Source organism: Callithrix jacchus, chromosome 5, assembly GCF_049354715.1.
Source record: "Callithrix jacchus isolate 240 chromosome 5, calJac240_pri, whole genome shotgun sequence".
Classification (NCBI taxonomy): Eukaryota; Metazoa; Chordata; class Mammalia; order Primates; family Cebidae; genus Callithrix; species Callithrix jacchus.
In genome coordinates this window covers 27,289,253-27,315,000 of record NC_133506.1, presented here as the reverse complement: position 1 = coordinate 27,315,000, position 25,748 = coordinate 27,289,253, and the positions used below count along the sequence as shown (strand labels likewise).

Here is a 25,748-nt window from a genome sequence, read left to right as displayed (position 1 = left end):
TTAGCTGTGAGAGATACTGTGGACTGTTTCTGCCAGCCACACTCAAGATACTGTGTAGTATGATTTAGCCAAAATACCACAGGCTGGGAAGTGAAAGACTACAATTTCCACACTCAGGTCCAGTGTAGGGTCTACATGGGACTGAGCTCATGTAGGAACTTGGAGGATGAACACGCACACCCTGAGGAGGAGACTCTGCTTCCACTCCATGGAACATCATGAGGAAGAGATGCTTCCACTGCATTTCTTGCTTTTTCTGGCAAGCCTGGCTGTGGCAGTATTTGGTGTCAGCTGTAACAGAATCCCATGGGAGCCGAAATCAGGGCTTAGTGTACCCATTTTGCTGGTGTGGATTATGGCAGAGCGGATTGGTCATGGAACTGGCCACTGTCGTGGCAGTTCCCCACTTCCACAAATTCCTCCCTGTGGCAGATTGGCTAGAGCCATTTTCTGACTTTTTCATGAAAGACAGTCTGAAGCCTGCTCCTCCAGCCCATTCAGGGAATTGTATGAAGCCCCCATAACTGGCAGTACAGTGCTTTCTGTTTAAACAAGCCAGAGAGGATTCTGCTGTCTGCAATGGAACCCTACCTGAGAGGCAAACCGTGGTACTTACAGTGTGGTTGAACAAGAGGAGATGAGCTGGCCCTGCCCTTTTCTCCTTCATGTGTGGCTCCTTTGCTAGGCTTTGCAATCTGTAGTTTCTTTTGAACAATCCATTAAATGCTCATGTCGATTTTGTGGAGAGTTAGTTTAGTTAAGACCAGAACCAGATACACAAAAGCTGCAGTAGGTTCCAAAGTTAACTAATAAGGGCTGGATGTGGTGGCTCACACCTGTAACCCCAGCACTCTGGGAGGCCAAGGCAGGTGAATCGCCTGAGGTCAGGAGTTCAAGACCAGCCTGGGCAACATGGCGAAACCCTGTCTCTACTAAAAATACAAAAATTAGCAGGGCGTGGTGGTGCACACCTGCAATCCCAGATGCTCAGGAGACTGAAGCAGGAGAATAGCTTGAACCCAGGAGGCAGAAGTTGCAGTGAGCCAAGACTGTGTCATTGCACTCCAGCCTGGGTGACAGAGCGAGACTCCATCTCTAAAACAAGCAAAGAAAAAACCAAGTTAACTAATAAGGCTTGCCCCTCCAAGCTGTGACACTGTTCCATTATGGTGAGTGTGTTGAGGCTATGTAGGATGCACAGCTGTCTTCCATCTGGCCCAAGAGGGCACCCGTGTGTGTGCTTTGAATACTAGTAAAACATGATTTCTGTTTGTTTTTTTTTTTTAAATAAAAATACAAATAGAAGTTCCACTAGTTTCTTCCTCCACACATGACTTTTCCTGGGTATCTCCTGAGGTATTTTATCAGAGAAGCAGAATTATTCTCATGTCCCAAACATAATTTTTTGTTTTTGTCCAATCTTCTTATAATAGCTAAATGAAGAGTCAAATGCAACAACTGCTTTTTCTAAAGAACGGTCATTGCATGATGGAAACCCTACTCCCGTTTGTCCTGTATGAAGGAAATTAGTCAGAGAGCCAGGAAACTCTGGTTCCTGTCCTATTGGTGCCACTGTCTTGGTTGTGACATGTGGCAAGCCGGGTCACTCTGGGTCTCACTTGCCTCACTTGGACGAGGCGCGTGTGCAGAGCTGTAGGTGGGGTCTGCCTGGCTCCTGGGTTCCCAGGGAGGAGAGCTGTGCTGTCTGCAGGCTTGCTGCAGGTCTCACTTCTGGGAGCAATAGCAGCTCCCCTTCAGTTCTTTTCATCTCATGACGCAATCATCTAAAATAGGTTCTGGGTAGTGGGCTTAGGCATAGATTTTACATTCTACTCGGCATTGGAAGTATTTTTCTGCATTTTCTGTAATAAACACATATTTATTTTGTAGTGGAAAAAAATTTTAAATTAAACAGATATGCTTAATTAACCCTTAAAAAGAACCCTACAAAGACTCAGGTCTGGGGCGAAGGAAGAAGAAGGTTGCACCTGTGACTCCCTGCTGCCCAGCTGGCTTCAAAGTGTCTCTCTGCAATTGTTTGTTTGCCATAAAAAATTTAGGCAGGCCAGCCAGTTCCTTCTCATGGCTCAGTAGACTGAGAACATGATTTCTGAAATGCATTTATTTTCACACTTTCAACAACAATGAAACAACTCACTTGCTGGAGTTCGTCAAAAAGGTATTTATATTAAAGCAGCTTAGTAGCCTTAGAGATAACCATGGCTGATCAGCTATTATTTTAAACTCATAAGTAATAACCTTCAACCACATGCTGCCAGGTGGGTATGTAATGAAATGGAGGAAGAAAATCTATAAAGGACTTTAACTCCTGCTGCACAAGTTTGAAAAGAACCGCAGTTTTATAAAGATGTGCAGAGGGACCGAAGTCAGTTCTGGGCACAGCAGTCAGCATTCCTAAAGCCCACATCAAGGCCTGGTCTCTGATAACAGACAGGATGTTAGTAACAAGGCTGTCTTGATAACTCTGGCAGGGAGTGCCAGGCTGCCTGGGGTTGGCCAGCTTAGCTTGAAACAAGTACACGGATAGGATGAGATGGAACTTTTATCTCACCAAGCAAGGCCGAGTGCTACAGACCTTGTAAGGCCTGTAGAATGACCAAGTGCCCCAGAAAGCTCTGGCCCTTCTCCTACAACTGCCCCCTTCCCCATCTGTACACCTTTGGGACATGATCTGGGGAGAATGTTTTCTAACTGATCCCACAAAAGCAGGCATGGAGAGAAATCACCTCCTCTGTCTCTACTGGGTCTTCACTGAGCATTCATCTGTTCGCTACCACACTGGTGTGTCTGAAACTCGGACCCAAATAGGGCTGGCCATTAGCATTTTAGGGAATGATTGTTCATAGGTGCTACGTCCAACACACCTTCTACGAATTCCATGGAGGTGACTGGTCTACAGGAGCACCATCCAACACAGCTTTCCACAACAGTGGAGATGCTCTATTCTCTGCTGTCTGATATGGCAGCCACTTGTCACACGGGGCAGTTGACGACTGTGGACAGTGCAGGTCTGAAGTATTTGTGATTATTGACAATGCATGAAACAATGTTCCAAAGCAGCTTTTAAAACGGTATGACATTAGATTCCAGACACACTTTACAACTCAAACAGCTCTTAATTTGAAAGTTTAAATGGGATTCAGAACCTAGGCCGCTTTGGGTGTCCAGTGGTTTGAAATGAAGTCAGCTTTAACTGAAGCGTATGTAGAAGCATTTGATCCATCCCTTTGCTACAAAGTGCCCTGGAGGTGCACTGTTGACTCAGCACATTTATTCTACGTAAAGCACCAGATTTCTCACTTATTTAATTATTGATAATGACCTCTCTTTAAATAAACAATTTTCTTAGCCCATGACTGAAAACAATCATATTCAACATCATAGATACTGCCACACAGACAATTTTCAAAATAAGATATAGCAAGCACATACACTAACTCAATTTAAAAGCATTTTTTCATTTAAATTATTAAAGGAAGCACTGCATTTTCCTAAATTTGTATTAATTTGAGAGGGGAAGGGAATACTGCATAAAAGGCTGGAAGTGTTTCTGTCTCTCCATAAAGGCTAATATTGATGTGTAGTGCACATGAACACACGAGTTAAAGTCATTACAAAACTCTGCCCTTGTGTAGTACTTTACATAAAAAACTTTTTTTTTTTTTTAATTTTTTATTGGATTATAGGTTTTGGGATACATGAGCAGAGCATGCAAGACAGTTGCGTAGGTACACACATGGCAGTGTGCTTTGCTTTTCTTCTCCCCTTCACCCACATTTGGCATTTCTCCCCAGGCTATCCCTCCCCACCTCCCCCTCCCACTGGCCCTCCCCTTTTCCCCCCAATAGACCCCAGTGTTTAGTACTCCCCTTTCTGTGTCCATGTGTTCTCATTTTTCATCACCCACCTATGAGTGAGAATATGCGGTGTTTCATTTTCTGTTCTTGTGTCAGTTTGCTGAGGATGACGTTCTCCAGATTCATCCATGTCCCTACAAACGACACGAACTCATCATTTCTGATTGCTGCATAATATTCCATGGTGTATATGTGCCACATTTTTCCAATCCAGTCTATTATCAATGGGCATTTGGGTTGATTCCAGGTCTTTGCTATTGTAAACAGTGCTGCAATGAACATTCGTGTACATGTGTCCTTATAGTAGAGCGATTTATAGTCTTTTGGATATATACCCAGTAATGGGATTGCTGGGTCAAATGGAATTTCTATTTCTAAGGCCTTGAGGAATCGCCACACTGTCTTCCACAATGGTTGAACTAATTTACACTCCCACCAACAGTGTACAAGTGTTCCTTTTTCTCCACATCCTCTCCAGCATCTGTTGTCTCCAGATTTTTTAATGGTCGCCATTCTAACTGGCGTGAGATGGTATCTCAATGTGGTTTTGATTTGCATCTCTCTGATGACCAGTGATGATGAGCATTTTTTCATATGATTGTTGGCCTCATATATGTCTTCTTTCTTAAAGTATCTGTTCATATCCTTTGCCCACTTTTGAATGGGCTTGTTTGTTTTTTTCCTGTAAATCTGCTTGAGTTCTTTGTAAATTCTGGATATCAGCCCTTTGTCAGATGGGTAGACTGCGAAAATTTTTTCCCATAAAAAACTTTTTGCACTTGTACTTCAGTTTCCATCAAATATACTTCTTCTTTTTTCTTTTTTTTTGAAATGGAGTCTCACTCTGTCACCCAGGCTGGAGTGCAGTGATACAATCTCAGCTCACTGCAGCCTCCGCCTCCCAGGTTCAAGCGATTCTCCTGCCTCAGTCTCCCCAGTAGCTGGGACTACAGGCATGCACCATCACATCCAGTTAATTTTTTTATTATTAGTAGAGGCGGGGTTTCACCATATTGGCCAGGATGGTCTTGATCTCTTGACCTTGTGATCCACCCTCCTTGGCCTCCCAAAGGGCTGGTATTCCAGGAATGAGTCACCGCTCCCGGCCCAACACATACTTTTATCCCATGATGTGGGAAGATTTATCATAGATTACATCTCCATCTTATGGGTGAGGAAACTGATGCTCAATGAGATTAAATAGCTTGTTCAAGTTCACAAAGCTGAGAAGCAGGAACACAGGAATTTGACCCCTCTGTAGGTCTTAGTCTAGTGTCCTTTCCACACTAAGGAAAGGGAAGTGATGATTTGCTTTTACAGATTGTAGGAGTTTCGGAGTAAATTCTCTTAGGATACATACCAAGCATGCACAAGACAAAGACGGTGGTCAGGGTGGCAGGTAAGAAGATGGGGGCAGGGCAGCGGTAGGTAACTGAGAGGTGGCAGTGGTGGGCTCACCATAAGGTATTTCTTGTTTTTATAAAGCTTGGTGAAAAGTTGAGTTTTTTTTTTTATTTGTTTTTAGTAATATTGCAGATATATGTCAACAGACGTGTATGAAGTGTGTTTCACACTGTGTGTGATTTGTCCCATGTAACAGACATGTATGAAGTGTGTTTCACACTGTGTGTGATTTGTCCCATGTAACAGACGTGTATGAAGTGTGTTTCACACTGTGTGTGATTTGTCCCATGTAACAGACGTGTATGAAGTGTGTTTCACACTGTGTGTGATTTGTCCCATGTAACAGACGTGTATGAAGTGTGTTTCACACTGTGTGTGATTTGTCCCATGTAACAGACATGTATGAAGTGTGTTTCACACTGCATGATTTGTCCCATGTAACAGATGTGTATGAAGTGTGTTTCACACTGTGTGTGATTTGTCCCATATACAGTTCACACTTCAGCATGGTCTTCTGGGATGCAGGGCCATCCCTGTGCCGAAACTGTCTCCCCTGAGTATCAATATGTGATTTAAATGTACACATTTCCTTTCAAATAATGAAAACACTGGTTTTCTTGTATAGCCAGGGAGAATGCCAACACCTTCCTCTGCTGGCTGGAAAGGGTGATGTAAGGACTGTGGGAGTGCACGTTGACGAAGCGGGGTGAGGAATCCTGGTGGAGAGTTACCTGTTAATAGGCAGAGGCTTCCCCCTCATTCCCAACTTCAGATTGATGTTAACCAGGGCTCAATTTCCTTATTCATTTCTTACATTCTCAGTAATAGAAGCCTTAAACGTAAAACAGAATCTTGGCTGTTAGAGGGGATACTCAGGCTTCTTTCATTCACTCACAGGCACTGTCCTCCAGGCAGATTCCTACTAACACTACTGAGACTGAGACACTTGAAATCAGAATTTATACATTTCTGATACCTCAAAACTGTAAAAAAACCTCAATCCAAGCCTTTTCAATAAATCCTAACATGATACGCCAAGTGCTATTTTCGTGATAAATGAGGTAGGTTTTTAAAAGTTCACACTTCACACAGAACTCCCTGTGTTTATTTCTCTGAACATTCATTTTGGACTATGCAAACGGTTGAGTCTGTTCTTCCGCACTACAATCTTTGGCACGAATATCTGGAGGGACATGTGCTGGCTATAATTTCAGGGCAGTTCAAACATGGCCTCACCTTTCATCTCAGGAAAGGTTAGTACCACACAAATGCCACAGTGGGAGGATGTGAGGAGGTAACATACACTAGAAAAGATCGAAAAACAGGACCGTCAATAAGAATGGACACATGTTGTGGCCAGCAGACTCTGGCCTCCTCCTCGGTCTACACTTCAGATCTAAGGTTGACCATCTTGGGAACAAGTAAGGTTCAAAAATTTGAGTTTGGCCTCGTGGCCTGTGGAATAGTAGGAGAAGCATCTCCGGGTAGGGATCTGCCTGTTGGAGGAAGGAGGCCAAGGCGTGATCAATGAGGAATCCCCAGAGTATGTGAGCAAACTGACCTCGATTGCCTTTTATGAGGGCGGAGAAATAGCCTATAATTGAATGAGTGGGAAGCAAAAGAAAGAGAATGCATTTTGATTTTAGTAAATCATTTGGGAAAGGATTCTTTGCGAGGCTGTCACACAGAACTGGCACAATCTGAAGTGAAACTGACGAGCAGGAACGTTTACAGAGTCTATAGAGAGAAGGTCAGTGGCCTGGCACAGGGCCGCAGCGAAGCGTGTGTGGGGCGAGGTGGGGGGCGGTATATTGGGAGGATTACTATCCACCACCTTTTAGGTATGGACCAAAAAGTTGAGAAGCTGGAGTGGGCAGTCATCGTTCAAGAAGATTTGGATAAACCTGGAAAAACAGTCACCTGGAATGTAGTGTGCGATTTAATATTGGACACAGCAAAAGGCTGCTGACCACAGAGGACAGAAATCTGTTAAAGTCATTATTAAATGATTCCAACTGGAGTCAAATCAATAAATGTGGGGACCACATGGGCTGGCAGCATCCCGTTTTGCAGCTCCAAAGACAGATAACACAGGTGGCTTTTCTAAGGGAAGAACTGGAGCCTCGCAGTTCAAAAAGGTAACGGCAGCCTTTTAAAGGGCTGCTCGAACCCCATTTAGAACACTGCACGGCAGCACTCGGTCTCTGAATGTAGGCCACTGGAGTGTGCGTTGAGGCGGCAGCGGCGCAGATGTGAGGACGGGGCTGTCTGAGGGCAGTCTTTGAGAGCTCAGCGTATTTTTGTAATGCTTACAAAACCAGTCATCAGTGTATTAAGACGTGAAAAGAGAAGGTTTAATCAAGGTTTATGAGTACCTGATGGGCTTGTACAAAGAACCTAGGGCAAGACCTATTCACACCGTGAGGATAAAGGATGCACAGACTGCTAATTAAGGTGAAGGAGGCTGAGATTCGGTCGGCGAGACCTGTCTTTTGCAGGGTCATCGGTAAGTGGGGGTAAAAGAAGATGAAGCAGAGTCAAGAAAGCCGAGAAGACACAGGACAGGCTTGTTAAAGTCCCTGACAGGTGGCATCTCAGGAAGCCGCTCAGCCTCCCCTCTCCTCTCCAACCCAGCTCCCATTTCCCACTTCTCCACACCCTTATTGAAGTTCCTTTTGCCCCAGTGTTCTGAAGGGAGGAGCGTTTTCAGCAGGGCAGAAGGTGCTGCCATTCTAAACACTGCCAAGCACTTGTCGGGGTGAGGACAGGACTGCGAGATTTCAGAGAGGCAGGTGCAGGTGTGTGTGAGCGTGTGACTGTGCGTGTGTGCAAATGGACATTATGAGTGCTGTGTGAATGTTCATGAGTGTGTGCACATGTGTGAGCGTGCATGAGTGAGGCCTGTGGGGACAGAAATGTTTTTAAGGGGAAGATTGGAAGAAGGAAGATTTTTAGTAACATATTTGTGTGACTTGAAATGATGGTTGGGTCAGAAAGCAACAAAGGATATAAAATTGGCTCTATTCTTTTTCCAAAGTAGTAAATAAATCAATTGATCAACTTCTCTCTCTCTCTCTCTCTCTCTCTGTCTGTCTCTCTCTCTCTCTCTCACACACACACACACACACACACACACACACACAGTCACTAATGGTGGATTAGTTCTCTCTCTTCAGTGCCAGTGGTTTGTACTGGCAGTCAGAGGTGAAAACAAAGAATAAAATATCGGTGGAATCCAAGCCAGCCTGGGCCGCAGAACCTTGTGGTCCTGTGACAGCTGTCCGCCTGTGCCTCATGGTGGCTGACAGCTCGGCCGCCACCTCGTGTTCCCATATGGCTCCAAGTGAGCCCCTCGCAGGCAGCCAGGGTCTGCCCGGGAGGCCTCGGCTACCACAGCAACACCTGACCCTCAGCGCTGCCATGCTCCCACTGGCACAGCTAGTGCCTGCACTGCTTTGGCCCTGGATGGAGTGAGCATAGATAGGGGGACGTGGAGAGGAAGAATCCAGAGGGTTTCTCTGAACGCGGAGAGGAACTGAGCTGAAGTCGTGCCTGACTTGCAGAAGCACAGTGCAGCTGGTTAACTGTCAGCCTTCCTGGCAGCAGAGAGCCCTGAGGAAGGTGCCCCAGCCACGGCGGATGGAAGTGTGCAGATAAAACATGCCTGTTCTGAACAAGAGAGGTTGCTGACGCTGCCAAGGCCAGGAAAACAATCGGTAATCATATCGTGGCCAAAATCAGCTCAACCATTCACCCTACTTGGAAAGAGCCTCGCCAGCCGGTCTGACAACGGACAGGGTAGGAGTGCGGGCCAAAAATGAGCACTGGGACCTGGCAGCATTTCGTGGCACTTGAGAAGAGTGTGGCTGCAGCTGCATGTGCCCACGAGCGAAGGCCTGGAGCGACTGACAAGGCGCAGCCTGGTCTCAGGACTCACTTAGAAATGACTGGCGGCCATCTTCCTGCCCCTGCTCCTTTCGGACACATGTCCATCGGCACCTCCTGATATCCGGAGTCACCCCGTTTTGCCATCCCAAACACTCATCACAAATCTAATTAACTTTTGAAAGTATTACTATCGCCAGTTCACAGCGGCACCCCCTATCATAGTCTCAAACTCACCAAGTCCGTCTGTTTCAGAATCACCTTCTATTTAGAAAGAAACAAACCAGGTAGGGCTTTGAGTACAGTCAAATGTGAAACGCTTTTTTTTCCCCAGAAAGTCTTAGCATGACACTCCCCACCAACCAAAAGCTTTCTGTAACAAACAACTGATCCTCCCCTAACTCAAATATTTTGGGTAAGGTTGACCACAACAAAAAAACCCTATATATAAGTGAAGGAGCAAATGAATTCGTTTTTAAAAATATTTGTTTTTTTCATTGTTTAAGATAAATATTGGAGCCAAGTCTACAAATATTTGAGGAGGGAAAGCTCATGATTTTAAATTTCGATACTTATCAAAATGTAGTTTAGATTTGAAAGCATCAGGAAGGTATCCGTACACATAAAAGCTTTCAGGGACTAAGAACTTTTTCCGAAAAATAAAAATAAAAAGCCATTTATGATGAGAATGCTTACATAACCAGTCATGAAGAGGAACTTTCATAGTCTGATAAAGAGCATCTATAAAAAATACATAGAGCAACTATTTCACACTAATCTTGACCTCTTCCTCTTTCAGATTAAGAATGGTGCAAAGGTGCCATCCCTCACTACCCCTACTCCACTTTTTATTTTTATTCATTTATTTATTTATTTTTGAGACAAAAATCTTACTCTTTCGCCCAGGCTGGAGTATAGTGGGGCGATCTCAGCTCATCACAACCTCTGCCACCCGGATTCAAGTGACTCTGGAGCTCCAGCCTCTTGAGTAGCTGGGATTACAGGTGCAAGTCAGCACGCCCAGCTAATTTTTGTATTTTATGTAGGGAGGGGGTTTTCCCATCTTGGCCAGACTGGTCTCAAACTCCCAATCTCCGGTGATCTGCCTGCCTCGGCCTCCCAAAGTGCTGGGATTAAAGGTGTGAGCTATTGCACCCAGCCGATCTTTTTATTACAAATCTTAGCCAGTGCAGTAAGGCAAGAAAAGAAAATAAATAAATATTATAAAAGTTGGAAAAGAAGAAATGAAGCTGTCACTATTTGCAGATGATATTTTTCTATTTGGAAAACCTAAAAATCAATAGGTAAATTTTCTCAGATTTCCATAGAACCATACAAAAATTAGTGAATTTCTATACACAAGCAGCAATTCATAAAAAATGATATTTATACCAGAAAGAACAATATAAAGCATCTTAGATCATATGAAACAAAAATTGTGCAAGCCATTCATGGATAAAATAACCCTTAATTAAAAGACATTAAAGAATACTTAAATTGAGACCTATACTATGTTATGATATTGGACTCAATATCAAAGATGTCAATTCTTGCCCAATTGATCTATAATTTAATGCATTTCTTATCAAATCCAATGGGGCTTTTCATGGATCTTGACAAGTTGATTATAAAACTATTATAAGAGGGAAAGGACAAAACTATCCAAGATACTCTTGAAGAAGATAAACATTAAGAATATTGTTGACATCATAAAGTAAAAAGACAAGCCTCAAAGTTGGTTAAAAATATATAACCAACACAAGTTTGTCTCCAGTTTGTTTATAAATGACTTCTGTGAATTGATAATGAGAAGACACCCCCACTCCATGGACAAATATCATGAACCAGCATTTCACAGAAACTACCACAAATGGCCATGAACAGATGAAAAGGCAGTTAACTGCATCATTAAGTGGGGAAGGGCGCATTAAGGCCCTGGGAGAATACCTTTGTGTGCCACTGGACTGGCCAAATTTAACAGTACCAAGGTTTGGCAGGTCTGTGGAGCAACAGGAGCTCTCATTCACTGCTGGGGAAAGTTTAAATAAATATGACAGTCATGGGACCTAATCTAACTCCAGAGCTTCTGTACAGCAAAAGAAACAGTCATTAGAGTGAACTGGCAACCAACAGAATGGGAAAAAATTTTTGCAATCTACCCATCTGACAAAGGGCTAATATCCAGAATCTACAAAGAACTCAAACAGATTTACAAGAAAAAAAAAAACCCATTCAAAAATGGGCAAAGGATATGAACAGACACTTTACAAAAGAAGACATACATGAGGCCAACAAACATATGAAAAAATGCTCATCATCACTGGTCATTAGAGAAATGCAAATCAAAACCACATTGAGATACCATCTCACGCCAGTTAGAATGACGATCATTAAAAAAATCTAGAGACAACAGATGCTGGAGAGGATGTGGAAAAATAGGAACACTTTTACACTGCTGGTGGGAGTGTAAATTAGTTCAACCATTGTGGAAGACAGTGTGGTGCTTCCTCAAGGACCTAGAAATAGAAATTCCATTTGACCCAGCAATTCCATTACTGGGTATATAACCAAAGGATTATAAATCGTTCTATTATAAGGACAAATTCACACGAATGTTCACTGCAGCACTGTTTACAATAGCAAAGACCTGGAATCAACCCAAATGCCCATCAATGATAGACTGGAAAGGGAAAATGTGGCACATATACACCATGGAATACTATGCAGCCATAAAAAATGATGAGTTCGTGTCCTTTGTAGGGATATGGATGAACCTGGAAACCATCATTCTCAGCAGACTGACACAAGAACTGAAAATCAAACACTGCATGTTCTCACTCACAGGTGGGTGTTGAACAATGAGAACACATGGACACAGGGAGGAGAGCATCACACACTGGGGTCTGTGGGGGGAATGAGGGGAGGGACTATAGGGGGTGGGGAGTTAGGAGGGATAATATGGGGAGAAATGCCAGATATAGGTGTTGGGGAGGAAGGCAGCAAACCACATTGCCATGTATGTACCTATGCAACAATCTTGCATGTTCTTCACATGTACCCCAGAACCTAAAGTGCAATAAAATATAAATAAATAAATAAATAAATACAACAGTCATGTGTCACTTAACGATGGGAATAGGTCCTGAGTGCACGTACACAAACCTAGACGGACTAGCCTACTACTACACACCTAGCCTATATGCCCCTGTTGCTCCTAGGCTACAAACTTGTACAAGTTTTTGTACTGAAAAATGTAGGCAATTGTAACTCCATGGTAAGTGTTTGTATGTCTAAACACAGAAAAGGTACAGCAAAAATATGGTATAAAATATTTTAAGAGTATACCTGTAGAGGGTACTTAGCATGAATGGAGCTTACAGGGCTGGAAGTTGCTCTAGGGCAGTTAGTGAATGAGTGAGTGGGGAGTGTGAAGGCCTCGGACACTACCATATAATACGAGGATACTATAAATAGTACATTTAGTCTACACTAAATTTATAGAAACGTGTTTTTCTATCTTTCTTATTCTTTAATAATAAGTTAACCTTATCTTACTCTGTGTACTTTATAATCTTATTTTGTTACAACTTTTTGACTCTTTTGTAATAATAGCACTTAGCTCAAAACACAAGCACAAGGCTGGGTGCGGTGGCTCATGCCTGTAATCCCAGCACTCTGGGAGGCCAAGGTGGGTGGATCACCTGAGGTTGGGAGTTTGAGACCAGCCTGGCCAACATGGTGAAACTCTGTCTCTACTAAAAACGCAAAAATTAGCCAGATGTGGTGGCATGCGCCTGTAATCCCAGCAACTTGAGAGGCTGAGGCAGGAGAATCGCTTGAACCCAGGAGGCGGAGGCTTCTGTGAACCCAGATCATGTGACTGCACTGCAGCCTGGGCAACAGTAAGACTCCATCTCAAAAAAAAAAAAAAAAAAGAAAACAAACAAAAAACCCCACAGCACATTGTACAGGTATTCAGCATATTCATGTCCTTATTCTATGCAGTTTTTCCTATTTACAATTTATTTTATTTTTTACTTTTTAAACTTTTTGTTAAAAACCAAGACACAAACACATATGTTATCCTAGGCCTACACAGGGTCAGGACATCTGACTGTCTTCGCCTCCACATCTTGCCCCACTGGAAGGGCTTCAGGGGCAATAACACAAGTGGAGCTGGCATCTCCTGTGACAATAATGCCTTCTGAATACCCCTATCTGAAACTGTTTCAGAGTTAATTTTTCTCATAAGTAGAAGGCATACACTTGAAAATAACAATAAAATATAGAGTCTAGTAAATATATAAACCAGTAACATGGTCCTTTATTATCATTTGCAAGTGTTCTGCACTGAACATAACTGTGTGCTATACTTTTATACCAGCTGGGCAGCACAGTAGGTCTGCTCACCCCAGCATCACACAAACACGTGGGTCATGTGTTGTGTTAGGTGACAGGAAGGTGGCCCTTGGAGATGGAAATTTTTCAGTTTTATTAATATTTTATGGGACCACGATTGTATATGTGGTTCACTGTTGACTGGAAAGTCTCTATGCCACATGACCACGCTTGGGAAACATCTGGGCATCAACTAGTGAAGCTGAAGATGTGCATGTCCTGTGACCCAGCGGTTCTAGGACTAGGATATCTAGAGAGATTCTGCACATGAGGTACGTCCACAACGTTCACAACATCTGACTGTAATGGCCCTGAACTGGAACCAGTGTCAACACAGTCCACAGGAAAACCCATGGCTGAATTGTGACCATTACGTGATGGAATACCACACAGCAGGCTTTCTTTGATAAGCTATAAACCTGAGTCAGAAGTAGGCAAGGCAAACTCAAATATTATTTAGGAAATCACATGCGTCTATGTACACATCTTTAAAACGACGGTTGACAAACTGACTGAGAGCAAATCCAGCCCAATGCCCATTTTGGCGAATGAAGCTTTCTTGGGACGCAGCTGTGTCCATTTGTTTACACATCATCTATGGCTTCTTTCTCACTACAAATGCAGGGTTGAGCACTTGCAACTGAGGCCATATCTGCCCTTTATAGAAGAACTTCACTGATCCTTGCTTTATAGGCAACAGAATGAAAAACTCAAACTTCAGGATAGTGGCTACCTCCTAGGAGATGGTGGGGTGGGAGGGGCTGTGGTCAGAGAGGGACTTCCTGACTGCTAATATAAGGCATTATTTCTTCACGTAGGCAGTGGACCCATAGAGTTCCAGTATTATTTTTCCCTTTAAAGTCCATACATACTTCACATACTTTTTTATTTGTATGATGCATTCTACAATTCAAAAAAATGTAAGAGGCAGGAGAGATTGCTGGCGATCCTGACAACTGCTTCTGTGGGTGAGAGAGCACTGGAACTGCACGGTTTTCAGTCCACGTTTGTATCTAGCGCTGGCTCTGCATCACCTTGCTTTGTGAATAGAGGGAAAGTCTCCTAACTTTGCTAATTAGCAAGCTACATTTAGAGGTAGATTTCCACTCGGAAATTCTACGCCTTCCTATTGGATATGATGAAGTGTGTCTCAAGAGTTTGAAAAGACTAAGGTTTCAAGTTTAACTGACCCGTCAGTGTAGGAATTCCCTTACCAATACCCTGAACAAATGGCTACCCTGAGCCTGCCTGAACACATGCCATGAGGAGGAAGGCTGGAGTCACAACACTCTGTCCCATGATCACGGAGTCCCATCAGGATCAGATCCTTCCACATGCTGTTTCCAAATCTACCTCCTGCATTTCTGACCACTTCTCTTGACAGTCCCATGTGGAAAGGCACTTGAATATCACCTCCTCCTTGCCTGTCCATGGTGGGCTTGGTTGTACCTGAAGTCCAGGCCCTGGTATGGCCACAGGGGCCATGTGTGGATACATATGGAGTCCATGTCCTCCCTCCCGTGACTCTCTGCTCCCCAGTCCACATTAGCCTCAGATGTGCTTCATTAGAATGAAATCTCTGCCACTTGGCTTCTCCCAGGGATTCCCGTTTTGCTCTCTGGTGCATCACAACACAGGTCCCTCATTCATGAGACATTATATACGTTTGTATTTCCCCATAGTCAAATGCAACGTCCAACTTACCTATAGAGATCTGTGATCAGGTTTTCATTGTACCGAGCACGCAGGTTGTTGAGGAGCTGCTCATGTTGGCCAAACAGGCAGATGTAGTTGGAGGTGGGGAAGGGCTCCTTAGAAAGGCATGTGATGGTTTCCACCATTTGATACTTGTTGATATGAATTCGGAAGTAAGTCCCATTTTCTGCACTACTGGTTACTATTTCTAAACCCTGGGGGTGGGATGTGGATCAGAAAAACAACATTAGAAACATCTCTGGATTTCGGGAACTTTATCATAGCAGTTTATTCTTTCAAATACAGCAGACAGGTTATATCTTATCCCTTGTTGCAAATAACAGTAATAGATATTGACCAGACTCAGCAGAAGGTAACAGCGTGTCAGAAACCACATACTTGGACTCAGTGACTTAAATGTTCTTCAGGATATTTTAAACTGTGATGACCTTTTTCTGTTTCTCAACTAGTTGCTAGGTTACGGCCAATCCTCTATTAATACTGCACGCCCAGCTAATACGTGGGACAGGGTTTGCTCTCTCCTCTGAGGTGTTTGAACACTTAAATTTCTTAGCTTCCACAGTACCGTTTTGAGAAAAATCTCCTAGTCAAAACTGATCAGAAATAATTTCAGTTATTTTCAAGCTTACTTGAACAAAAGAAACACGTAAAAGGCCATGCCTGATGGCAGGAATTGGACAGCGTCAGTCATTTGAGAACGTCTGTTCCCAGGAAGGAGATTCACGGTACAGGAGACCCACATACGCATTCTGCAAGTGGCTTTCTAGTTTATCAATTGCTGAAGGTGTGGACTCGTGACTTCCTGTCTTGTAGAAAGCAGCTACAACTGCCACGTGAGCCCAAGTGACAAGGATAGATGCTGCTCCGGTTCCATGCCATGATGACGTTCTCTATTTCAGCCCCGGACAGCTCCCTACTGGCTCAGGCAGTGGGGAGCCTCTGTGGACAAACACCGTTTTGCGGGAGGTGGCTGAACCTTCCCTACAGCCCTAGACTCTGACCTCAGTACACAGCAACGCTCAATAAATGTCTTCTGAGTGCATATAGATTTAAGCTTCTCTTCTGAACTTGAATGTGGCATTTAGAAATCCAAGGCCATCTGGACCGCCTGGACCCCAAACATTTACTTACTTCTGGACATCGCCTGGGGATTTTGTCTAAACACAGTTTAACTTTTAAATAAATACAGGCAACTGGTGGGTGTCTGGGCATCACATGGCAAAGCCCTGGGGGACTCGGCCAGCTGTAAAGGTACAAGGCGAGATATACAGGAGGCACGACAGGTGAGTCCTGGGCCAACCCCAGGTATGTGTGTGAGAAGCTGGGCATTTGGGGGTGGGGGAGGAAAACTTGGTTGGGGGATAGTACTTCAAGGGAGATGGAAGTGGTCCTTCATTTATAGAAACGGATGGATAGATGGGAAATCTACCACCATAACAAAGTGTTTTTAAAAATCCAAACTGATTAAAATATTATCCAGCAAAACAATGCCCCCCATAATGGAGAGCAATGCATTTTAAAAAATCAGTGTTCAAATATATTTCACAACAGGGAGATAAGTTCACAGTACATTTTATACTGTAGAAGTAGTTCACAAAAATGCACAGTATCATTTCATTTGTTTTGCATCAACATTTTCACAAAATGTTAATGGTCACTTTCTGCAGTTGAGAGACTGGGCAATTTTTATTGTTTATCCTTATGGTTATTTGACTGTCTGCAGTTTCTCATTTTTAAAAACTGATCATTACTTCTAAAGTGAGGACAAGTTATTTTTAAATATTCAGGCTGTGCCATGGCAAGGAACTAGATTTTTTGATGAGTAAATTGAGGGAGAGAGGGAGGGAGGGAGAAAGTAATAAAGGAAGAAAGGAAGAGAAGGAAGGGAAAGGAAGAAGAGGGGAGGGGAGAGGAGGGGAGGGGAGGTACGGAAGGAGGAAAGGAGGGAGGGAAGGAAAAAGGAAGGAAAGAAAGAAGAAAGGAAGGAAAGAAAGAAGAAAGGAAGGAAGGAAAGGAAGGAAGGAAAGGAGGAAGGGAGGGAAGGAAGGAAGGAAAGGAGGAAGGAAGGGAAGGAAGGAAGGAAGGAAGGAAGGAAGGAAGGAAGGAAGGAAGGAAGGAAGGAAGGAAGGAAGGAAGCGGGCTCCAGGGAGAAGTTGGTGTGGAAGGGCAGGTTCCTCTGGAGAAGAGTTTGGAAAAAGCCAGGCCTGAGCCTCTGGCTGCAGGGGCCTGGCATCCTCCTCTGCTCACCCCTCGCCCTCGGCTCCTGCCACAGGCCTCTCTCTAGGCCTGGATGCCCCATGGACTTTTGCTCATTCACGTGTGTCTTCTCAAGCCTTGACTTCACAGTCTGAGCAATGCCTCCCACCATTGCTCCAGATGGGGGCCGGGGCGCATGACTTCACAGAATAACCCCTGGTGTCGACTTTACCTGATGGCCTGGGATATTCAGCACTATTAAAATCTATGTAGATATACAGACTGTGAAGTATGTGACCTCCGCCTGTATTTCTAAATTAAACACAAGGCTTGAAAGGCCAGTTGTGTCTGGAAACAGCAGCCTTAGGTTTGGCTTCTGGAACCCAGGGGTAGGTGACCGCATCACAGTAGGCGATGACTGGTGAAAAGCTGGAGAGCTGCAGGTGAGTTCCAAGGAGGGGCAGCTCCCGCACCACGGCAGTGAGGCTGGTGTCGGGGAGAGGAAGCACCACAGACTGGCACAGTTTTATCTGCCAGGCTTCCCCAGGCCTCCTCCTCCTTTTATGCGTCATTGTGCAAAGTGACTAAAAAAGGGAGCCCAGGTGACAAGGGGGCACACCTTGAGAGCCGCCCATGTGGCTAACAAATCTTGACTTTGCCAAGAGTCTCACTTCAGCTTACAATCCCCCGACTTCAGCTTATAAGGACTTCTTTATGCTTAGAAGGGCTGACTTGGATTTCACGTACGGGGTCGAGGCTGTGCACCTTGAGATGACAGTTATGGTCACTTAGTTGGTGGTGACTTGACAAGTCCTCGAGGAGCCCTGCAGGCTGCAGGCTGACAGCAGTGAGAGTCCGAGCATTTTGTGCCCTTAAATGTCATCCTGTTCCCTGAGAGTCTATCATCAGCATCATTTTTAGTGATTTTTAAAAAAATTATGGAATTGTTGCTGTTTTTGGTGTTACTTTTAAATGTAAACACTGAGTTATCATCTTTCGGCGTCCTCCCTAGGTTTCGTGTGCATGATCCCATGATACAGTGCTTGACAGAGATGAGGGCTTGGAGTCCCGAAGAAGCCTTGCTAGAGAAGGTGATGAGGAGCTGCACCGATGGCTGACCTCAACTTTGGAAGGAAGGAACAGTGTCCATTTTAAGGAGATCTGGCACTACATTAGCATCACTGGAGGGGCCCTCTGGGAACTGAGAGTGTCTCCAAATATGTTGTATTAACGTTAAATACAATTCACTCGTACAGGGGCTTCTTAGACACAAATTACTCTTGTAGTGCAGGCCATTCCTATTCACAGTCGCTGGCAGAACATGATAAGCCAGTGAAACCCAGAACTTTCTGCAGTGGCTCACAGAGAGCTGCTCCACTAGTGATGCCACAGGGCGCCTCCCAGCCCTGCTCACATGGTGAGGGGTTGCGGGCTCAGGATGATTATTTCACAACCTTCCAATTTGGGAGTGTATGCCTGGCGTCTTCCCCTAGTTTAAGTATACGAGTAAATTGTTAAAAAATTTGGACATTAAATTTAAAATCTGATGGAGTCACTGATTCTGTCATGGTTTTTCTTCTTCTTTTTTTCCCTGAATGCATTTGTACTTTTGAGTTTCTTTATGATCTTGACAAAGGTTGGAAATTGGCTCTGGAATTTATGCCAAATGGAAGACACAGGATTAATCAGACTTGGTGTTAGAGAAATCAGGTTCCCAGCTCTCACGATGAGCACACAATTTTAAATTTGATGGTATCCAAGGCAGAATTTGTTGTGACAAATTTCTTTATTCTGTGGTATATACGCCAACAAAGCATGTGGACTGGAATCTGTAAATTAGTTTATTATGTAGACGACTTAGGGTCCCCTTTCTTGCTTTTGTCAGGTTACCTCTCAAAGAGCTCATGAATTACTACAGTATCTTCTGACTTAAATATTCCAATTAGTGAGCACTATAAACGTCCGATAAGATTTGTCTATGCTACATCTAGTGTATGAATAGGAATTCAATCTCTCTGGTGAAATATTGTTCAATGGGCTCCGTTCTGATCAATTGGCTGTATTTATATTTAGGTGACTGCCTGACCATTTTGGCAACAATTTCACTTAATCAAATTAATTCCAGCCCCAAAAGATTGCCATGGAGTCATCCTACATTTTTTTTTTCTTGGATAATAAAATGGAAAAAAAATCTGTTTAGATCTTCTGTACTAATTAAAAAGGAGGCCCACCTGGCAAAATGGTTAATTAAAGTCAGGGGTCCTGTTCACATACTGTCATAGCACCAGCCAAAGAATCTATTTAAGTTGCACTCTTATTAAAACTCTCATTATCTAAAAACTCCTTTTGGCTCCTCCTCTGACTTTATTTAGAGAGAGTCAGTGGCTCATAAATAAACGATGCCGCATGTAGGAAATCATGCACTGTCCTTGAAGTATCTGGTTCTGACTGAAACCAGGTCCAATATGTTCTAGCTCTTGTGCATATTAGACTCAGGTTATTTATCTGCGATGATCAAAGTGCTTGGCCTGTGAATACTCTGGGCTTTATCCTATTTACCTCATGCCCCACCTCACTGGTGGCAGACTGTACTTTCCAAAGATGCCATGACAATTTCCCCAACCCACACACTGTCCTGCAATATGACCTTGACACTCTCTGCCTTGAGAGATGGATTCTCTATTCCCCACCCCTTGAATCTCAGTGGTTGCTGTGACTGCTCCAACAGAGAGAGTGGGAGAAGCGATGCTGTGTGACTTTTGAGGCTGAGTCATAAAAGGCAATGCAGCTTCCAACTTGCATAATAACACGTGCACTTGGAGCCCAGAGCCACCATGTGAGCAGTCTGGCTATTCTGAGGCCACCATAGTGTGAGGAAGCCCAGGCACGTGAGGACAGCCCAGGTGGGGAGGTTGCAGTGAGCACTTCCTGTCCCCAAGTCATCCCAGCTCAGCTGAGCAACAAGCCTTCAGATTTAGTAAACGAGCCCTCAGATGATCCGGACCATCGATCTAACCCTCTGGTCTTCTCATCTAAGGCTCTGGATAGTGTGGGGCAGAGACAAGCTGTACCCACTGTGCCCTGTCCAAATTCCTGACTCAGAATCTGTGAGCAGGATCAAATGGCTGTTTTATGTCACTAAGTGTTTTTTACACAGCAATAGACACTGGAACAGTATTTATGATGATCTATAATAAGTGATGATCATTTATTGTAAGACAATTTTGCATCAGACCATGTGTACAGGACAACTAAAATAATCTGGGAAAGGGCAAAGGAAAGTAAGTTCTAAACACACAGCATTTACCCTTTTCCTAGAAGAACTGGGTTTCATTATTTATCTGGAATAACGATTAAAACAACCACCTTCACCACTTACTGGCTACCTGTTTTGTTCCAGTGTTGCTTTATATATGCTCCCCAGTGATCCCAGAAATGCAGAGACATTGAAGAACTTGTTCAAGGTCCACGGGAAGGAAATGGAACAGCTGGGATTGAGAAAAGTGAAGAGACCAGAACCTGTGCCATTTGAGTCTGCTCCCTTTTAAGGAATTTTCCAAGAGCTTCTACTTACATCTCATTGGCCAGAACCTGCCATATGGCTGACCCTGTCCTCAAGGAAACCTGGAAAATGTGTTTATTTTAAGTTGGTCATCTTGCTCACCCTCAAAAATATTCAGGAGAAGAAAATGGGAATGGAGTTAAGGAGACAGCTTCCAGTCCACCTCATTGACTAAAAGGCCAATGTGACATATGCAAAAGGAAGGCCCCAGATGACAACACACACCAGCCTGGGACCATGTGTCAGAGAATCTTATTAGAGAAGCTCTTCAACTGACCAACCACCTGTGTCCTTTAAACAGGGGAATTCCCATCTGCACAGCTTCTGGTTTTCCTGGAAGGGAGGAAAACAGTGGAGTCTCCACGGCCATTCCAGATGCTAAGCAATCTACCTGCTCCATTGACATGAAAGTGGATATTTCAATTATCTATCGATGCATCACAGGTTGCCTCAAAATGTAGAGGCTTAATATCCTTCAGTAGGTGAATGGATAAATAAACAGATACATCCAGACTATAGAGGATCACTCAGTGTCAAAAAGAAACGAGCCATCAAGCCATGAGGAGATATAGAGGAAGCTTAAATGCATGTTACTAAGTGAAAGAAGCCGACCTGAAAAGCCTAAAGACTGCATGATTCCAACTGTATGACATTTTGGAAAAGGCAAAGTGACTAAGACAGCAAAAAAGATCAGTAGTCGCCAGGCCTTAGGACAGAGGAAGGGACAAACAGGCAGCACACAGAGGGTTCTCAGGGCAGTCAAGCTGCTCCATATGATCCTGTAATGGTGGATATGTGTCATTACACATTTGTCCAAACCCACAGAATGTACAAAATCAGGAGTGAACCCTAATGTGAACTACGGGCTGTGGCTGATAATAATGTGTCAGTGTAGGTTTATTAACTGTAGGAAATAAATCGCTGGTGGGGGATGTTGATAGTGGGGGAGGCTATATGTCTGCTGAAGGGTTGGAGGTATATGGGAAAGCTTTGCATCTCTGATCAATTTTGTTATGAACCTAAAACGGCTCTAAAAAAGTAAAGTCTAGTAAAAAAAGTAATAGCTTTTTTTACATGATAAATTTTTGTTATCTCATGGTCTCTGGGAGTCAGAAGCTGAGAGTGGCTTAGCTGGGGGGTTCTGGCTCAAGGCTTTTCCTAAGTTTTCAGCCAAGATGTTGGCTGCGGCTGCAGTCACCTGAAAGCTTGAATGGGGCTGGAGGCTCAGCTTCCAAGGTGGTGCATGCATCTGCCTGGCAAACTGATCATGGCTGGTACAGGAATCCTCAATCTCCTGTCACATGGACCTTTTTAAAGGGAACCCTACAGTTGTGGCAGCAGGTCACCTAGAAGTGTGCAAGCTGGAAGCTACAGTATCTTTCTTGACCTGACCTTGGAAGGCACACAGTCATTTCCCCAATATCCTGTTGGCTACACAGGTCAGCCCTACTCAGTGTGGGAGGGGCCACACAAGGGCATGAAGGCCAAGGTACAAGAGTCACTGAGGGCCATCTTGGGGGATGACTATTCCAGCAGGCTTCTGATGTGCGGACCGGCACGTTAAAGACTCCAAGTAAAGAATTTCATCCTCTTATAAACAAGGTTTTGTATTTGAAAGTAAAATGAAATTCAGAAATAATACTTACATAATCAGGCTGTGCCATTTGTGTCTCCAAGGGAGTTGGAATGGCAGGCTTGGCAATATGCAGATAATGGTAAGACCCGGGAAGAATGCCCCCTAGAGGAGATGGCAAGTTTTTCATTTAAAATTAATTGTGAATGAGGTGAGTCACAGAGCTCATATTTTCACCACAGGACAAACAGATGCTTGCAGTGGTGTATGCTCCTCAAACTTTTCCACTAAAGTGCCGCTAACAGCAAGGAACTCCCTGGGGTGGTTGACATTTATTTAACCAAATTGATGTGAATGTGACACAATATCCCATAATGTAGCCTCCAATGCTCCAGGATGTCCAAGAGGATCTTGTGTATCCTATGATTATCTGTAGCTCCCAACACCCTAAACTATATCTGCCAAAACCAGATCAAGACCTTTAGAAGATTTAAATGTTGCATATGGCATTCCTATTCCTCATCACTTCTCCAAAACGTAGCCAAAATATTAAAAAATTGAATTTAATTAGGACGGTCAACAAAGTTCTTTCTTCAATGTTTTAGAAACTGTCATTATTGAGTTCTTAGTATTTTGGCTTGTCCCTGAGGTCTGGGCCTGCACCAGCTCTGGCTTCTGACAGCCCTCCTTTCTCTTGCCTGCCCATGCCGTCACCTTTCCTCAGGTCTCACCCAGAGTGAGAAGTAAAGCAAGATCCTGTGGGGCTGCCTAGTTAGGAAAAGGAAGACAAGGATGGAATGGGGGGCTTTCGTCTCTGTAGTCTAGCATTCCGTTGACTGGACTGGGATCCACGGACACCCTGGGGGTCTACATACACCTTTGTGGGTTCATCCACAAACCTCCAGGAAGTGAACACCTAATTTTATAAATTCGTGCATTTTTCTGGTAGAAGGTCCACCACATTCAGAAACACCATTTTCAAAGGTATTTCTCACACCCTAAATAGAAGGAACCCTGCATTACTCATGAAATCATCTCCTCCCTAGGGGCCAAAAAGGTTTACAGGATAAAAGTGCACTTGTTTTACAGCTGCAAATGGTTAAGCTTATCCACCCCAAGAGCAGGCTGAGGCCTGGCTATCTGGAAGGGTCTCCTTATCTCTGAACTTAATAGTGAAAATGGAAGTTTTTGGTAAGAGGTCAGGGCAAACCGTCACTTTCAAGCTGTGAGACATCCAGACAAGATAATAATCATCCCCTTGTCTGTTTTCTTAACTGTAAAATGGAAACCCCATTTAGGATGTGGTCCATAATAAATGCTCAAATGCAAAGAATCATAATCACAATAATTCCAGGTTTGTAATAAATGCTTCAGAAATTAGATAGACTCTTTCTCTGTCTCTGTGGCAACCCACTGAGGTACCGAGGAGCCTTTTCCCCAACCCTAAGAGAAACCTGGAGGGCTGTCCTGACTGCTGACCCACACCTAATCTGTGGCTTTATCAAGGAGAAGGAAGCTTACCTTGAATCTTGGCTCCTTTGTACATGGGGATGAGCCGGTCAAGATCAGCTGGTGGCTCGGTCACAGGCTCAAGGCTTGGATCAAAGAGATGTAGCATAGCTGCTGCCAACTGGAAGCCAATTTCTTTGGAACTGAAGTTGCTGTGAGTCCACTCATTTGAGTAATATCTATTGGAGAATTTGGTGAGGGAGCCAGCAGCTCTGATGGCTATGTCATTGGTGTGGAAGTGGGTATCAATCACAAGTTGACCGTCATACACAAGACATGCATCATTGAGTGCTTTAAATGTTTCGTAATCCACCTTCTTCTCACAGAAGCTGAAAAACATCTACAAATTGAACAATCACAGAAATATCCAGTTATCACTCTTTGTTTTACCTTCTCAAGAGTGTGACTGTTCTCCAGGGCATTTTATTATTTGGGGCACAAAAATACATATACAAAGTTTGTTACCATGTTGCTTGTGTGTGTATGAGAGATAGATTGTCTTGGGTATGAAAAACACATTAAGATTCCCAAATGTCACTCTTTTATTCACTCAGTTTAGACATCCAGTGGAGAGAAGGATGCCAAGTGATGAAATATCTTCCGCAGAGTGAGTGGTTTTTCCACATAAGAGGGTTTACATTTGTACAGACCCTGCCTTCCCCTCACGCTCCTACATTTTGAACAGCTCTAGCTCAGCCTCCATCCTCCTCCCCTTCCTGTCTGACACTCGGGTATCTGCAGGTTCCTTCTTGGGGTGACCTCATCTAGTCTTCAGTTTTCAGACTGCCCATTGCTTTTTTTTTTTTTGAGACAGAGTCTCACTCTGCTGCCAGGCACCAGGCTGGAGTGCAATGGTGCAATCTCGGCTCACTGCAATCTCCGCCTCCTTGGTTCAAGCAATTCTCCTGCCTCAGCCTCCCGAGTAGCTAGGAATATAGGTGCATGCCACCACACCTAGCTAATTTTTGTATTTTTTAGTAGAGACGGGATTTCACCATGTTGGCCTGGATGGTCTCAATCTTTTGACCTCGTGATCCGCCTGCCTCGGCCTCCCAAAGTGCTGGGATTACAGGTGTGAGCCACCGCACCCAGCCCATTGCTAACTTTTAAAACCCAGTAAGCCTGACCCTTTATGATGCTCCAGAGATGGGTGCTTCATCAGTCTCTATATCTATAGGTCTGGGTTCTTGCCTTGTTGCTTCTTGCCCTGATATGACAGAGAGTCATTCAAGAAATACTGATGGCATAGCTACCATATGCCAGGCACTGTGCGAGGGTGCCATAAGTAGAGGGGCCACCAACCTCTTTACATGATGCCCTTGCCATTCTGTGCTCAAACTTCAAGACTTTCTCATGCTTATCTGGCCATCGTCTTCCATCCTCATGCTGAAAGTCACTAAAGCAGTGCAAGTTAGTTGTTTTTGTCTTTAGTTGTCTGACAAAATGAAGTAAGTTCAACTGATTTTATTTTTACCAAAAATAATCTGCCACCTTATTAAAAGCATGCTAAAAAATGAACATGAGACATGGGTCCCAATCATACTGATGGCCATCTCCCTGCTTCCTTCACATTCCTGCTTTACCACCCTCACCTGTTCCACTCTGCAAAGACATCAGCTGTCCCTGG

At 43.9% G+C, this 25,748-nt stretch overlaps 1 protein-coding gene across 8 annotated transcripts in view; it reads right to left on the bottom strand.

Annotated features, from left to right (window-relative positions):
- The window catches only part of CFAP61 (cilia and flagella associated protein 61), a 327,205-nt gene that overhangs the window by 51,819 nt on the left and 249,638 nt on the right, over positions 1–25,748 (bottom strand). For all 8 annotated transcript variants that reach the window (XM_035298462.3, XM_054255275.2, XM_078371503.1 and 5 more), the window contains 3 exons: positions 24,134–24,461; positions 22,686–22,777; positions 15,270–15,475 (listed from right to left, as the gene is read on the bottom strand). In XM_035298462.3, coding sequence (XP_035154353.3) covers positions 15,270–15,475; positions 22,686–22,777; positions 24,134–24,461 — 626 coding nt within the window. The remainder of the gene's footprint in view (positions 1–15,269; positions 15,476–22,685; positions 22,778–24,133; positions 24,462–25,748) is intronic.